An 18517-nucleotide genomic window follows, 5' to 3' on the forward strand; every position below is an offset into this window, starting at 1 on the left:
TTCCTGCTTTTCCATGGGTCAACTGAGTGTTATTCCCCGACCAGGTGACAGTTTCTGAGCACACAGCTTTGCTCAGTCACCAGAAAGACAACATCATTTCTTTGTAACTGCACAGCCTGCTATGCTCGATACATAGCAAAATGTGACCTCCAGAGACATTTTTAGCTCTAATCAACCCCTGGAATGAGAAACTTCATTGAGGTCTTAAACTCCAAGCTTTCTGTCTAACACAAGAAGAGGCACTGCTAAGCCACAAAATTTAATAACCTGAAAGCCTGTGGCAAAAATACAAAAAAGGAAATGAGTTAATGCTGCATGTGTATATCGGGCAGGAATACTTCGCAACACCGAAACACCTCGTTTTACATCTGCACTTGTGAGATGCTTCCAAAAGGTCCTCATACTGCTCCTCCCTAAATCAAAGACGCCAGCCCTTAACGACCAAAAGCCTGATTATCACATGGATGTTTTCTGAAGGGATGTTCACAGGGCAAATGCAAAGGAAGCTCAGCATGGGGAAACCCAGATCCATGGCAGCGCAACCCAGTTGATCTGTGCCAGGCACCGGCTCCCTTCTCCACTCTGCAAATATCTGCCTCCTATTAAGGAGAGGTAAGGAATTTTGCTGATGTCAGCAAAGACTCCTGCAAATTAAAGGTCTTACTGAACTTCAGGGATCAATGACAATATATCCAATATCACACAAATGAGGGGTGATATTAAAGGCTTTATTTTGGTGCTGCAGCTACAGTAAAATCATTGCGGGAGGTGTACTTAGCTGCCTTCTCCTGATAGAAAAAGCTAAATCCCAAAACAGAATTTCCAAGCCACTTTTCACACCCCCCCCCTAGTGCCCTCAGTTTTCACCATAGGCTTGAATTCTCTGGAATCATATCTTAATATAAAACTTGGATAATCAAAATAAACAAACCTCATTATACGTTCTTCCTCTCAACCTGATTTGTGCCCTCTCACAGCATGTACTTCCATCACCACACCACAGCTAGACAGCATAGGGAAATAAAACTTCCCCACTAAACACAAACTTGCCACATAATTGTTAAAATCACCAAGCAGCATATAATAAACAGAAGGCGCATTGTTAAAAATTATATGATAGCAGACTTGACAAGTACCCCATGTAATGCAGTCATTCTTGATTCACTATGAAGGGAAAAATAAATATTAGTTTTCTAAAACAAAGGATTCCCTTCGATAAGTCCAGTGCTTTAAATTTGAAGGCCGAGTGCTCAGTCTGCAGCAGAGAAGTACATCCAAACTTGCTGTGTAAAATAATTTACCCTCCAAACTTGCTTACTTAAGCTTGTCTGCACTCTTCATGTTGAGAAACAAAGTGAATTGGGCTCCTACTTAATGTGAAATATTAACGCACTTCCAGGGCAATTAATCAAAATGAAATTTAACAAGCTTTACAGTTCTGCTCCAACAACAAAACCTAAAATTTTCTTTTCTATCTACATTAGTGATTTCCTACCACTTTGTCTTTCAAGCCTTGGAGTAGTTCCACAAATTCTCTGTATTAGGATTTGTTACTTGGGATTCCAACTGTACAATTACATCTTCAAAGTCCATCTTCGTGTACAATTTAACCATTAAAATATTTTTCTGTCATTAAAATGATGAAAAGCTCAAACATGAGAATTCTTGCTTAACAATGAATATTAAAGAAAATACCATGCATTCATTTCAGTGCATATCCCTTACACTAGTAAGCCATTAGCCAGTCAGAGTTCAGATGCACTGTCATGATCTCTTAATTAAATTCTTCTTTTTAATGTCAGGGCATTACTACTGATTTTGAAGGAGAGGAAAGAAAGGCAGCAGTGCTCTCTGCTTATTAGAGGGTTCCTGGTACATACTGTTTCAATTTATGTCCTGCTCACAATGAACAGAGCTTGAAAATGCTGCTCAATTAGGTTTTAAAAATTCAATTTAAAATTAATGTGGAGTTATACTAATAGGTAATGGCTGTACCCTGTGCGATCCTTGGTTCCTCCAGTCCCTTGCTGTCTGATTTGATAACCCTGAATTGCTCATTTAGAAGAGGTCACCATCAGGCAATTCTCTTCCTCTTGTGAAAATAACTGTAAGTTTCACAAAGCACTATGCTCTATAAACACTTGATTAAAAGAAATATAAGCATGTGGAAAAACCTCCTTAATTCTAGCATTTCAGACATTTAAAATTATAACCTTAAATAAGTCTCTATGACTTCAGAGTTATTTTTAATTTGATAGGAACATGATTTTACTAATTTTTTTCTCCAGGCAATGAAATGAGATCATCTATATCTTAAACAAAGTCAACAGTCAAGTCTATGCAGCATACAAAAAAAAAACATAGGCAAATTAACCATTAGCCTCAAATTTCTCTTTTCTGTCTCATGAAAAAAAAATCAAGTATTTAACAAACACCAAAAAAAAAATAAATTAGTGGATATTCCAGAATCTGAACAGAACCAGAAGGATCTAACCCCCAGTATCTTATTTAGTTGGTAGAATTTAAGTACATTTCTCATTTCTAATACAAATTTTAAAAATTCTCTGCAATTTGTTTCCCAGTTTTTCCGGTTGAGAAGTGGTGGAGTTTGCTTTCATGTTTAGACAGCAATAAGATGCCAAAAGTTTCTGGGGTGATGTACCCTCTGAATTTTCCTAAACTCTTTTCTTTCATACTGGTGATTTTTATCAGCCTGGACAGTTCAACCTAACACATTCTCATCCCTTTCTTAATGTAAACACCTCAAAGTAAGTCCACCCCACTGCTAATAATAAGTCAACTCTGGTTGCCTTCTCAAGCTCTCGGCTGGATGCCGGGATGCCCTCAGAGATCAGATGTCAACACTTTGGTTGCAGTGACACCCGAGTCACTCTGGCAGCAGCATCCACTTCAGCCAGCCCCTTACTTGCTCCCCCCGTGCAGAAAACTGACCTGGAGTAAAAAAAATCTTCCTGGAAAATATACTCCTCCCCATATATCATCATCACCAAACGGATTAGCTCATAATCAGATTCACTGTGTGACCACAGGGAGCGGAGGAGAGGGCAGGATCCACACAGGGAGCAGAGCAACTCAGTCCCCAAAGGTGCAATCAAAACTTCCCCAGGTAGCAAAAGGGTTGTAAGGATGACCCCAGCAGCCCAGGGCATTACACCTCTGCTGCCCCAAGGAAAAAGGAGTTTGCAGGTAACATGTTCCAAAACATTCCTGGTTTTACTCATTGTGCAAATGGAGGAATGTCGGGTTTTTGCAAGAGGGAAACGGGCTGAATGTGGATAACCTGAATGCCAGCAATAATGCACAATATCTGCTGAAATACTGTTTTTTAAAATAAAACACCATGAGGAGAATAAACAGCACAAATAACTATACTTTTTATATTATACTTACCTTTAGCTGTCTAGCACTTTTTGGCACACACAGCATATGCTTTCACAGCACTTAAGACACAATTTCTAAAGCAAGAAAAATCTACCTTCCCCCCCCCAAAAAATACTTTTCTTTTTATTTTACTCTATTTTTTTACACAACTGTCTTGATATATATTCTTGGGACATTTAACTTGCTAAACCTACTAGAAACATAATAAAGCATGACACCATTTCATCTTGAGAAATGAGAAATAAAATTTTAATTTTTTCCCCATCCAAAAAAGGGTGAATGACTGAACAAGTGAGATTTTTTTCATCCCCAGATCATTTTATTTATAAGTACATTATTTAAGCCTAAGAAATATTAATTTTTTTTTCAAGCATGAACATGAATTGGAACAATAGGTGAAATAATATGCCTAGATAGTCCTATCTTCTTCTTAGTATACAAGAAGATGAAGTAATTTATTTTCTTTAAGGGAAATCAAGCATTTAAATGTTTGTTTTAGTAAGAAATCAATGCAACCTACTTTAACTTGCTAGTCTGCCTATACCCATGGCAAACCAGAATAAGACCCAACTATCCAATGAACTATATATTAATTTATCAGCTACACAGCTTTTCCCATGCAAACATATACTGAAAGTCTTGAATACATGTGAAAAGGCAAGTTTTATCCTGCATACTGCACTGCAGTACAGAAAAATCCATGATTATTTGAAATGCCTTGGTTACATGCACTGCTGTTATTCAAACTTGTCTGCTTTGAAGTAGCTCAATTTCTCTCATGCTGCACTGAACCTCCTACTGAAGAAAGCAAAGGTTCTCATGAAATAATCTAATTAAGAGCCATCTGGCCCTTCAGAGGTGGCAATCCTAATTTATTTTATTATAATAAAATCCACCGGAGGCAAATTAGCACAATTCATACTACAGTGTCCCTGGTCATTTCACACTACACAATAAAAATGATGCTTGCTTTCTCTGGACATTGTAAAGCTTCTCATTTTAAACCTAATCTAACACATGCTGCAAAAATCTGTATTGGAAAAAAAAAAGAATAAAAAAAATAACAATAAAGAGGTTTTCAGAAAGCCACCGCTCTTGAACGCAATGCTCTTGATTTATTTGTATTTAAAAAAATAAACAATAATAATTCACAGAAATAAGAATTCTGGAGACAGTGATTAAAGCTCTAGATCAGCTTGAGCTGAATTGTAGTGTTCATCCAGCAGACTGAAACAAAAAATCTGATTTGTTAGCAGATGACAATGAACGAAGAATTTGGGAAAAAAAAATCCTCACTACTGAAAACCAACACCTCACAAGACAGCTCCTCAGATACATCTCAGTGGATGATTTTACTCTTTTCTAAAAGCAGCCAAGTATACCAGTTGCTCTTATTCTTCTGTAATTCATTAAGTCTTGCAACTATTTGAGGAAACATAGGCCTGGGGTATCAGGCTACCAACCACACATCACACCACCAAGGAAGAGAAAACGTGAACGCAGTTGTCAACAGACAAAGATTCACTGACTCAGTGGCCAAGGAATCTCTAAGTGTATGTTTTTATAAACACAATCTGAATTTCAGGCATCTCATTTTTATGGATTTAAGCTGCTGGCTGAGAAAATTCTAACAGGACTACACAGAGTGACTCAACTTCTATCACAGCTGTAAACTACAAAACTGCAGGAGGAGAAAAAGGCACCTGGATGCCTCTGGGTGGTGGGTGAGGTGCCCCTAGTCCTACCACCAGCCCCAGCTCTGAACAGCTCTGGCAGCACCACAGGACTCATTATCTGATGCTCCAGCTGCTGCAGAAGCAGCAGAATCCCTGGGGAAGACCCACAGGGATGACAACCCTAAAAGCTGCTGTGTAAACTAAATGACTGGTAGGTACACAGGATGGGGGACTTAGGTTAAGCAGGGCAGAAGTAAATTAAAACCAGGAGGATTACAGTATTTCATGTTGCTGAAACCTAAGATGACTGGACATACGCCTTATTTATCCAAGAAGCCAATAAAGGGATGAGGGAGAGAAAGAGAATATTTCATTTGTGGTTAAATGACACAGCATCAAAGGAGAACGCCCAATGAAAAGAGAGGAGAAAAAACACCTTTGTGAAACCAAGATGTTAGAAAGAAAATATAAAATATGAAGTTATGAATACTGTATTTTCATTGGTGAATGTTCTTTACAACCACGTCAGAGTCAGCAGGATGTAATACAGAGTAAACTACAATTCAAGTAACTTACAAGGAGCTTGATATATAACTTCTAGGTAGCTTTTCATACCTCTTTGAAAAAAATGTTTGGAAAACCAGAATGTCTATCACAAAACGTAAATATGATGAGGTAAAACAGACAAGCCACTGCAAAAGAGGAGCCCTGTCCTCTATGCTTCCCCATTCTGTTGCTCACTTTCAAGAACATCTTTTCCATAATTAAAAGCAACCAATGATGCAAAAAATGAGGCAAGTGAAGCTTCTGTGCAAGTCTCAAGTGTAACAGAAAGAGAACTTACACACTGCTTGGCTATTGTTAGTAATCAAGATACAGGTAAGACAACGTAGATTTGAGTTGCATTTTCCTGGCTGAGGAACTAAGGTTTAGTATAAACAGCTGAATTTGCTGTACAAATTAGTATTGATTTTGAGCATATGACACTGATGATCCAAAAAGTCTACTGTCTCCTCGTCAGAGGTTGACCCCCCTGCTCCTGCCACCTGGGGAGAAAAGCAAACGCAGAGCAACTGGGGCTCTCCACCTCCACACATCATGGCTTCAATTCCTTCTTAGGGCAAGACTGACTTATTTCAGTTCAACACCAAGAAGCATCAAACTGTGCAGCTGACTGAAATAAAAAGGGGACAATTACATAGCTGAAACCTTGCAGGTGCTTACAAAGCATCTTCTCTGAACTTCTTGAACTTTCTTTCCACAAAAGAAAAAAGCAAAGTATTATAGATATATAATTATATAATTTATAGATACACATGATACTAGAGATACCTTTTTTTTTTTCCTGAGACCAGAAACAAGCCTCTTGACACTTCACTGCAGCTAGATGGTTTACCTTAAAGGCTCACAGCCCATTCTCAAACCCTTCTACTAAATACTGATCCATCTCATCACCTTCTGATACAGTGGGAAAAAGGGAATGGTGTGGCACAACTTTTGCTCCTGAGAGGAAATACTGTCCTTCGAAAAAGCAAAACAAAGGAGTCAATGTTGTGCCAGAGGCCCAGGTTCTCATATACACTCTCCAGTTTGAATTCCTAAAATACTGTATAGGCCCCACACAATGATGTGCCCAAATGCATCATCACAGGATACCATCTGCCTGCACCCAGTCCAAAGATTCATTAAAGAGCATGATATGCAGTATTCAGTGAGAAAAACAAATGTGAAATATCAAATCACATTCTATGGCAACCAGCACCCAAACCCAAGATGCTGGTAAACAGGGCATTAAGGGTTATGACAGTTCCCTTAAGAAAGGGAGTGGGATACTGCCAGTTGTTTGAGCCTGAACAGACAACTGTGCAGATGCTCCTTCATCCTTCAGTAACAGCTGGTATCGCTGGGAGGTCAGCCCGACTCCATTGTTTTTACAGCAATTTGCATTTTATTTTCCATAATGCTTTTTAATTTCACTTTTTCAATTATTACTCTCAGGCAATTGCTTTCATTATCTGTTATTCCACAAGGAAGGGACATTTTCCTCTGGCAGAGAGAGAGAAGGGCTGTTTCAGACAGCGTTGAGGCTGACGAGGCTGTCTCTCCACGGGCGGGCCTTGCCAGCCCTGGCAACCCAAGTGGAGGGGCAGTTAGCCAGCATCTACAGCTACTGCCGACAGGCTGGCCCGCTCACCACCGCCCTGGTGACAATCTGCACAGGAGTACCAGGCGCATATTAAACTTTTAAACACAGGCAGTAACCCTTTGAATTTCAGATTCGCCAAAGCAAACGGCATCGAGCGCAGCAAAAGGCGTCCGCCTGCAAAGCCAGACCAAGCTGCTTTCCCTAATGCAATGCTGTGTTAATGCAAAGCTCAGCAGTGATGGATGGACTCATTAGTGCCGCAGTTATCGCCATCTGAACCAGGTGCCAAGACATATGGTTTAACAGATGTTCCAGCAAAACGCTCTATTCTCCACACTGTGCAAGCGTCCAGTTAAACCGGACATCGATAAGACACTGAAAATCATACTGGGCTTCTGGGAGTCACAATTGTTCCCAGCTCAGGAAGCCGTTAAACACAGCCCAATTATGCAAAAAACCCTATTGCTCCGATATCCCAATTAGATCCATAGAAAAAACGCTGGACAATGGATACACTGCTTTCTGGAGTCTTTGTGTAACCAAATGTTATTTATTCTATTCAGCTGATTCTATTTCTCCACTGTTTTAGTAAAGAAACAAAGCTTAAAACCTCAGAAGCTTTCTCCATGCAGAAACCTCAAAATCAAATGCGTAAAACAGCGCCCCTGTGGCACCCCATCCCACTCCTGCATTTTTATATTTAGAATGCCCTGTATGCAATATACTTTCAAATATTTAATACTTAACAAGTATCCACCCTGGGCACAGGATTAACATGCAGAACTGATTCCTGTTTGCAAGGTTATTTATTGACATAACTCCACTGGAATGCATGGCATTTCACAGGGGGGAGAATACAATCAAAAGGTGGCCCTGCATATACTAATTCAGTAAATTATTGTGAACAAAGCAGAAAGGTGCATCAAATGTTAATAAATTAAAAAATCTTATTTAAATATATTTTCAAAGAAAGACAATTCATAGGCTTCAGGAAAAAGAAAATCAGCAAAAGTGAGCAACAGCTCATCAGTTATGATGTCTATGAATGCTATATTCAATCTTTTAAGATTAAATACACACACTTCTGCCCATCTTCTATAGGAAAGAATTTTTCAGCAAGAGCTTCTGTTGACTCCTGAAGCTTGTAAGGCAGAGTATACCAAAACACAACAGAGAGGAAAGCTAGGTTATTGCCTTCGTTCTGGGGACTCCTATCCCCACCCTTACTGAGGCTTTGCACAGCCTGGTCTAGTGTGAGGTGTTCCTGCTCATAGCAGTGGGGTTGGAACCTGATGATCTTTAAGGTCCCTTCCAACCTTAACCATTCTATGATTCTATCACACAACTCAACTGCATCAGTCTGTACAGTGGCATCAAAGTACAGCTGTTGGTGTGTGACATTTTACAGTGAAAATTTTAAGAGGAAGGGAAAAATACCAAGAAAAAATCCCTCAGCATTATATTCAGAATGAGATGGCAGCCAAAACAAGTAACATGCAGCAAGAATGAACATATTTCAGAAACAACACTACTGACTTTAAACAAAAACTAAGGAAACTCAGAATTTGTTAATAATTACAGGTCATAAAGAGAATCCTTCATCTCACAACAGTAATGAACTCAACAGTAGATTAGGTTGAAAGGGTCAAGAACTGCATTTCTCTCCTGCTCCTATGTCTACTGTTCACACTGTCACAAAAAGTGTGTTTCAGATACTCTTGTTCGACCAGTTAAATCTCTTTAACTGTGCAAATATTTGCTTTGTATTAATGCAGCTGCAACTTTTAAAGACTTCTGTTATCTTTACTGCTTATCTTTCAATGCCAGAGCTCTGACTGTCCCAGATCTTGGTCCAGTGAGGCTCCAAAATTCAGGGACAGAAGAGAAGGAGTATGAAAGAGACGAGAGATTAGATACAACCTAAAGCTAAACAAACAAGGGCAGATCTGCAGCCATGAAAGTCAGAAGTTCAATTCAATGTTAATTCCTATTTGTCTGAAATGTTTATAGATGTACCTTTATAGAAAACAGAGCTGATGAAAAGGCTGTAATTACAGCAGTGAATGTATATACACTGAGAAAAACGTAAGCATGGAAATAAGCAAGTACATGGATCATCTAGTATGTGATGAAGGCTTTTTCCCAATAATTAAAAAATAAAAATAAAAACCCCAAAGTTTACATAGGAGAATACAAGGAGACATACTACCAAGACCCACTTTTACTTCAGTTCAGGTTCCCTCTTCCCTGCTTCTAACCAACATCCCCATCTTCTTCCGCCCGCTGGCACTATTTATGTAGGTTATTCAGACCCGAATTGAGCTTAAAAAAAAAACAAACAAAACCAAACAAACAAAACAAACAAGCAAGAAAAATAAACACAACCCAAAACAAACAGTCCTCCCACCCCCACATATCCTGGTTTGAGCCAGGATGAAGCCAAATTTCATTTTACTGGCTCAAACCAGGACACCCAATAACATAGAAAACCCAATTAAGGCCAAAGTCTTTTTCAGCCAGATCACTTTTTCTTGAACTGACTTAGTGGCAAGATGCAAAAGCTCCAGTGTCAGTGCCCAGAGGGATGTGGAAGAGGATGCAGAAACTGCAGCAGCTCACACAGAGGGAGCCAGGCTGAAGAAGCAGCTGTGGGCTTGCACCCAGGGACAACACAATCCTGAACACAGGGCAGGGCAGCTGCTATTTTTTTTACTACTGTTGAATTTACTTTAGCCCTTCTCTGAAACAGAGAACTGGGAGAGCCAGAGAGCAGTGGTAGTGTGTGGAACAAAATCTGTACCTGCACATCTCTGGACTTTAATGCAAGTAAATGAGGTACCTTAGATCCCTTCAGATACAAAAAGCCCTGGTGTCCCAGATTGCACCTCAGATCTTTACTTATCAAAGAACGTGTTTCAACAGCAATTTGTTTGCAGCTGTTTCTTTTTTTGTTTTTTGTTCTTTTTTCTTTAAGGAAATATCTTTTCTCTTTCAATAAGGAGATAACCAAAAGCTACTTTCTCTAACACAGTATACTTGGAAAATGTCTTCTCACCCCCTGCTCCCCACTTCATTTTTCATGTTTACACTTTTTTTTTTTTTTCCAGTGGCCTTTCTGGTTATGAGAAAAATACATTCCTGGAATGCTTCAGCTCAAGGCTCTCAAAAACAATTACTTAGGCATTTGATTTGATCTCCTGGTTCTTCTTTTCTGGGTATTTGGGTTTTATGAATCTCCAGTTTGGTCAAAGGTTAAAGGGAAGCTTCTCCAAGTCACACTCCAAAGCCCCACAAGGCCCATATATACCCCACCCTACGTTTTAAGGAAAATAAATTAGTTCACTAATAGTTGAGCACAACAGCAGTAACTTGCTGTGTTATCTAAGGAAGGAAATTGAGAGGGAAAGATGTTGTTTCATGTTTATGTTGGGAAAGATGGATGGAGGAAGAGAATTACGAGTGTGGAAGAAAAAAAATTGATCACCTTTGAGTTGGTGAATGTTTGGCACTGTTTAATGGAAAACAAGAAGGGGAATGGTGTTGAAGTACATAGTTTTAGTAGCAAGGTATCTTCAGGAATATCAAAGCATTTCATAAGCACAAGCAAGCAGGGTTAGAACATCAAAGGTACCTCACCTTTCACACTGTGAGAAATTGCCACATCTGTGATACACACACGCACACAAAAAAACCCCAAACACCCATGAAGTGTATGGAGGAACAAAGCATATGTTTTCTGAGTTGTTCTGGCAGCTAACTAGGCTTCTCACAGGAGTGAAAGTTAGGAAGGATAATCTGTCAGTTATCTGACTCAGAGGAGCGAGCAATAGGGAACATTTCCAGCTGGCTGTCTCTGTCAGGCCTTTCTGACCCATGCTCTACTGAAGGTGGTGCTTCATGGGTTTGCTGGTATGCTCCTATTGTTATAATCTGCCTTTGACAGAGCGAAACCCAGTTTAATTACACTGTGTGTGCTTTATGTGCTCTATTTGGCAAGTCTCTAAAATCAAACTCTTCTTAAAAAACTTGTCTCAAAACATGGAGCACGCATTCCTTCTGCTATGATACCTTTTTGTTAAATACAATGCAGTTACTGCTAGATTTGTGCATTTAATGCTGCAGCACATTTCTCCAGTAATATATTTTCCATATCTGCCTCTTCTAACCTCATTCTATTAATTAAAAAAGAAATCTTTAAAATCTGAAATTTGTCACATGCCTATATACAATTATTACCCCAGGTTTGTCAACTCTTCTCTCTACTAAATGAAAAATCAGATTGAAGTAACTGATTGTAGTTCATTACCAAGTGCAACACTTGCCAAAACCTCAGATATTTTAATGTCCTGATTCTAGTTCATTTCCAAAGACAATGTTTCCCAAAAAGTATGTATTTTACAGTTCTGATAATGTATAGCAAAATATACATTTAAAACAAGTTTTAAGGGCATATTTAGAAACCATTCTAAAGGAGTGTTGGTGCTGAAAGTTCATGTACAAACTAAAGCATACACATAAAGGTACACATACAGCTGAAGCGATTTTTTAATCGTCATTAAGTGGCAAAATTAACTTTTTTAAGGAAAACCTGTGAAACTTTGCCATCCTTCTACTTAACTAGTGGTCTTAACTGTAAGTAACCCCAGCACCACACCACAAAGCAACATGGTTGTTTTGGGGGGAGGGTGGTGTTGTTTCTTCTTTTTTTCCCATTTTTTAGTGAGAAGGGTTATTTTCTGGTTTTAGTCATCTCTTTAAATTTTAACACACATACTTCTCATAACTGCACACAGATAGAAGCTGAAGTCCCTTCTATTATGGAGACAGAGAAAAAAGACATGCAGTGGTCCTTTTATGTTGTCCTATTAAATATGCTGCTGAGTAAAATTGAGATACACAAAGAAATGCAGCCATGTCCCTTCAGCCAGCTGCTTGGACAAAGAATTAATTGTAATTTATATGATAAAATAAGCCTCAAAATTTATGACAGCTGTGTTACATCTGTTTCACTAGGTCCCAAATGCCAATTATCTGCATTTAATGAAAATAAATTCTGCTACAGATAAGCTGATTTACAAGAAGAGAATGCCTTAAAGACAAATCTTCCTTCACTGTCCACATTAGTTGTTCAAATTTTTAAGCCAAGATTTTTAACATTACAAAATTGATTACCAGTTTCTCCATTTCACATAGATAAAATTATATTTCAACTAAATATTTTATATGCAGAAGAAAAAAAACAGCTTAGGAATTTAAATATTTCGCCTCCAGAAAGCAGCTTGTCCTCTAGCCAAACAGACTTGCATGAGTTGGCCTTACCTGGAGCCATAACTTGTTATTCACTGCATCTCTCCCCGTAGCAATGCATTGAAATGTAGCATTCTGCCCTGCATTGACCTCTACATCCCCCAGCCTCAAGAAATGTGGAGACTTATCTGCAGAGGGAGAAAACAAAAATTACAAGTAATGCTTATTGCTAAAAAGGGGGCCAACAATATTATTGTCTCCCCAAAGATGAACATTGCAACCACCTTTGGCTAAAAATTAGAAACAGGAGAGAAAGAATTACTGTTTCATCATCTCTGTTTGAGAAGAAAGAATATTTTCAGTCCTTTCCCTTCTCCCCTGATGGTTCTACTATATGTTATACATGAGTTATAATACAGTCTTTCAAAAATCAAATAAAAAATATAGAGATCAAATACCAAAATGTCAGCAGTACTTCACAAAAATGATCCTAAAGACTTCTGATTCTATGAAACCCATCATACTGAGAAAAACCTAATTAGCAGGATACTGCTCAGGCAAATAGAGGTACTATTTAGATTATTTGCAATGTAACTCGGAGCTTTGTTGTTCTACTAAATGAAATCATTTGTGCCACTGAATGTAGTATTTCAGGAGCTGACAAATCTACTTCCCACACTGACAAAGCCCCTAGGAAAGCTCAGTGGCACAACCACTTGAAGGATTTATTAGACATAAGAAAGCTGACAGACACATTTGAGAAATGGGTACAATACACAGCTCTCACCCGTCCTTTTCCAAAAAAAACTATTAATGAAACAGTAGCTGAACTGTTATTTTTTGTGCTTACTAAAAAGAACCACAATATACAGGAATAACCAGCAAATTGAAACATAAAGGGTTTAAACATCAGTAACAAAAAGGAGCTTATCTGAATACTGCATCATGCTGATAAATCTGCTGTCATGGCTCTACTCAAATGCCTTTTGTTTTGGCCCTTAAAAAAAAAAAAACAAAAAACAGCCCCTGAGAGCAATGGTCTTAACAAGTTTGGGGTATAAGAGATCAAAATGTGAGGTTGCCATTGCAACTTTGGCATCATTTTGCAAATTTGGTGGAGGGGGTCGTTATACCTGGATCATTTGAGAAAGTAATTAAATTATCAGCCATGAAGTACATTATCATGAAATCACATTTTAGAGAGAGGATGTCTAGGGGAAGATCAGAAAAATTGAACAGAACAAGTTTAACAGAAAAATGTGATACCAAGTGACAGAAATGCACTGTAATAATCACAACTCTTCATTTGTAGAATATTCACATTAGCACAACTTGTGTCTGCATGCATGCAATTCTTCCTCAGGATTAAGCACGGAAGAAGAATCATAAATGCCTGAAGTCTGCCCACAAAACCAAAACAACAAAACCCAATCTTTCAGTAGTTCAAGTGACATAAGCTCTTTGTTTTATTTATTTATTTTTTTAATCTGCTGTATCAGTTTTTAAAAAAAATTGGGCAGGGGGCAGGGGCATAAAATCTGATAAACCCTCATGCATCTGCCAATTTAGTTTTCTTAAATCAGTGAGCATACACATTAAATGCATTTTGCTTCTGCTCACCAACTATGGTTTGACTAAAAAGATACTAAAGATTTTATGATTTATACCCCTGTATGCTTTAATTCTGGCAGACAAAGATTTTACACAGGTAAATCACTACTGCAACACTACATTCTCCCCTGGAAACTGCAACAAAAATACTATTGAAAGAACAAAGAACACCACTGATCAAGTGATGAAAACTCAGCAGTCTACAGCAGTATCAAATATGTCCTGAAAAGACAGAGAAAAATGCAGCTCTTAATCATTACTTACCACAAGGGTAACTCAGAACCTGGATGTCATCAATGGCAATGTAGCCATTTCTCCCATCTGAGACTTCAGCTTCAAATATTACCTGTCAAAATGAAAGAAAAAATGTTTACAACACTCATTTCTACAGAATTCCCACAGTGGCAAGCATAGAGATCTAAGACACATTGCCTTTTTCATTTTGTTGAAGTTTCTACAAGGTTTGATGACTGAATGGAATATTTATTAGTGAAGGTATTGCAGTCTCATACCATTCATATACATGACTTGCTTTGGATTTGCTGTTTATGGCACACCAGAAAAGAACGTTCATTGCCTCAACTAACACCATGCTGCTCTCACTCCACTAAACACAGAAACATGTTTCAATTTTGAAAAAAAATATAATTATTTTCAGACAGGTTTGACATCGCAGCAAACAACTGATCAACGAATTTTAATAAAATGTATATTCAAGTCAAGGGTCACAGGATAGTCCACAGTCTCCTGTAACGTTCTGCAGCGAACCTGCACAGGAAAACATGCAGTGGCACAGAAATAGGGCAGCACTCCCCAGGGGCAATGGAAAGAACAGCTCTGGCATGAGATTTATGTAGTAGTCAACTTCATTCTTCATTCTTGCAAAGCAATGGGGAAACTGCTTTGCATGAAGGAAACAAAGAGACTGTCTTCACATTCAACATCTTGTCCCACCCCAAACGGTCAGCATAACAAAGAATTGCTCTTAGATTGCTCCAGAGCACAGAGCTGTCTGTAGCTATAGATTAGCAAAACAACACCAACTGACCAGAACAAATCTATTGTCAAGATTCATGCCTCCTTGTATGGATAAAAAAAGGGGGGGAAAAAAGCAAAATACAGTGAAAGAAAAATGAAAATAATTAGAAGGAAAAAAAAAAAGGATGAAACACGTATGTCTAAACTAAAAGGAAGATATGGAAGAGGAAAGCACACCAGAAAATATTGATACAAGTGATACAATACAAACTTCCAGATGTGATCACCCAATGCAAGTATCTGGCTGGGTCTTCTGTACAAGACAGGCTTAGACAAAGTCAGCTGCTCTACATACAACCTTTTCAAGTAATTTACATATGTCATTCTTGGGGAAAATATAAGGGAGCAGCAAAGACAATGGATTAACAACCTAATGTACCCTGCAGGTGACCAAGACAACACTATCCTCATCAAGCTCCTTTCTCAAGACTTCTTACTTGGGCATCTGCTTGTCACCTTACTAGGAAGCAATGACCATTGCACTCTCTTCAGTTCAAGGGGAGTCCTGAGAGCAAGCAGCTCCCAACCACCTTTGGAGCTCCTTTTGGACCTCTCAATCACAAAAACTACCTCCTTCGGCAAGGTACCTGGCATTTACACAACCTGGCTATGAAGGATCAGGAACACTTCCATGTGCTTATGTGCCACTCACTCCATTTCCTCACTCACACATCCTACCCAGAAGTGCAATTTATCTTCCCACCAAAGGAGGCAGAGATAGTAGGTGGCCTGTTTACTCACAACTAATTCCATAGCCTCACAGGAGTATAAATAAGGAAAGCTTCCAAGGAAAAGTGGTTATGGGCATGTTCATAAAGTGGTTCACAAGGTCCAACAGCTTGAGCTTTGGCTGCAGAACAAGGAAGCCTGTGGGTCACACATCCTTTGACAGCACCAGGCTCTTCCAATTTCTCTAAAAACTCTTGCTGAGGAATTAAGTAGTAGAAACGACTTCATTCCTTGCCTCCTTCTCCTGCCTTGGCCAAAAGCAGCTCAATGGAAAGGAATTTTGTTGTTTGGGGGTCCCACTTTCATTCCCTTGTCCAATAAGCTCTCTGTCCAGAGCACTATTTGACTTCCCACCAGCTCCTCAGGCATATTCAGAGAGCTGGCACTTCAAGAAACATCAACTTTAATATCTTCCATTCTGGTTTTGTGGTGTGGAAGACAATTCAGTAAGAAATAAAGATATTTTAAACCTTTCTGACAGACCTTTTTCTTTACAATACAGTACAGCTCTATCAAATACACAAACTGTGAAAGCACTTATTTTCTCAATGTCCAGATAAGAACTTTAAGCATCAGCGTTAAGAACTGGTCTAAATTTACATCCCAATCTGAACTGGGGTGTTATTAATTCATTTGGAAGTAGCTTAGATCCAGTTCCAAGGGAAGCCTGGCTTTACGTAAGTGTGTCTCCTTCCCCTATAATGGTGATACCTTCCTACACTGGGGACAGAAGGGAGAAAACGACCTTTCTTGGGACAGAGCTGGGTATGAATTTACTTGCACACACTAACCAACACAACAAAGCAAAAAACATGAAGAAATATAGAAATGCAAGACGCCTCAAAAACATTATAGGGAGTAATGTTTAAAGGCAAATAAAGGAAAAATAACATTATTGAAAAGACAGAGATATAAGAAAGGTGAGATTTCATATATAAAGTGCTAAATTATTTTTAATTAACATTCATAATTGGAATAAATACAACTATGAAACATTTGTAACTATAGACAACCCACAGCAAAAAGTGCAACTCGGTTAAAAAACTATTCTCAGGCTTTAATTTTATAGTATCTGTTCACATTTAAAAGGGGAAATGGAAAAAGGTAAGTGTATATATAGGTGAAAACTGAAATCTGAAATGCTGACAAGTCAGACCAAAACCTGAAGTAGTTCTTTTCCTCACATACACACACACTACTTGAGAAAAACCAGTCTGTTGAGCTATTGCTTTCACCAGAGGTTTATCCTAATAAGACAGCAGTGCTTTGAGAGAGAATCATGCAGCTAGCCTGAACTGCTGTTCAGCTTACAGTCTACAAAGAATGACTTAAACATTTCCTTTTTAACTGAAAAATAATTTAGCTTATCAGTTTACTCAGCCAGAAAACATTAGTTGCCTGTGCAACTATAAATGGCCTTCCACTTATTACAATCTAATTGCATGCTCATCTAGCACACTTCAGAGAGATGCTTGCTTCCTTTAGTGGAGACTGTTTTGGGGGATGAATGCAGTTTGCACAGAGCAGGGCTGTGGAGGCAGCTATCCTGTCTCTTGTGATCCAGGGCCCCTACAATAAGTGTGAATGGGTACTGCTGAACAGCTCAGTTAATTCAAAAGCTAATTCAAGGGAATTAGATTTGACCCCTGAATTTTCTACAGTTTCAAGGTGATACTAAAAGAGTTACTTCTCCAAATAAAATGGTATGTCCTTGCTTATGAAGTGTCTGCATTCAGATGCAAGAGAAGATACAGTGTCACAACTCCCTGAACATGTTCTTATGTATGCAGTCCCCCCTAATGCATCTCTTGTCTCTGTATTAGTCTATTTTCCTACGAAAACCATGCAAGTTTTTAGTGAACACAGTATCATTTGGGAAAATCCCTGGGTTTACTACTGTCAGTATTCACAAACATTTCCATTTGTTTCTTTTGTACCTGGTTTACCTTAATGACCCAAATGAGCGACAAACTGATCCAAATCATCCTCCTATATTACATACAACTTTGTAGACCTCTATTATACGTCCCCTAGTAATTTTGACTAAATTATCTGAGGCTTCTCAAACTTGAGACAATCTCACACAGAAATCATCCCCTTTTCTTTGCTTATCCTTCTCTGAAGCTCTTTCTAGCTGCTCGTAATCTTCAAAGAATATAGCAAGCAGAGCTGGCACACAGTAATCAAGATATGGGTGAGTCACCATTTATACCACAGCATAATATAATTATCTAATTTATACTGAACTTCCTTAACCATTCTTAACACTTCATTTGCTTTTTTGACCACCACTGGGCTCTAAGCTGACAGTTTTATGAACCCTGTAATCTTGCTGCAGAGTGCTAATGGCAAGCTCCAAGTCCATCATTCTGTGTGTGAAATTAGGATTTTATGCAGTGTGCATTATTTTATATCGTTTTATCTACTCTAAAATCCATCTGCTCTTTTGTTGCCCAACCACTCACAGTTGGTCCTTCAAAGTAGCTGTTCTCACTGTCCTCTAATCCCCAGTTAACATGTTGAAAGGCACAAATCTTCACAGGATGCCTTGGTGACTACATGTTGACAATTTATTCCTATCTTCTCTTTTTCCTCTTAAGCAATTACCTAGGTATAGAAATATCTTTCTTGCAGGATGTCAGCAAAGCTTCACTACAAGCTTCTGTAG

At 38.6% G+C, this 18517-nt stretch overlaps 1 protein-coding gene across 1 annotated transcript in view; it reads right to left on the minus strand.

The window, feature by feature from the left end:
- Positions 1-18517, minus strand: part of PTPRK (protein tyrosine phosphatase, receptor type, K) — a 291634-nt gene that overhangs the window by 181608 nt on the left and 91509 nt on the right. The window contains exons 2-3 of the mRNA XM_009999118.1: positions 14347-14428; positions 12544-12659 (exon numbers count right to left, since the gene is read on the minus strand). Of these exons, the coding sequence (XP_009997420.1) occupies positions 12544-12659; positions 14347-14428 (198 nt within the window). The remainder of the gene's footprint in view (positions 1-12543; positions 12660-14346; positions 14429-18517) is intronic.

Source organism: Chaetura pelagica, unplaced genomic scaffold (assembly GCF_000747805.2).
Source record: "Chaetura pelagica isolate M959 unplaced genomic scaffold, ChaPel_1.0 scaffold90, whole genome shotgun sequence".
NCBI lineage: Eukaryota > Metazoa > Chordata > Aves > Apodiformes > Apodidae > Chaetura > Chaetura pelagica.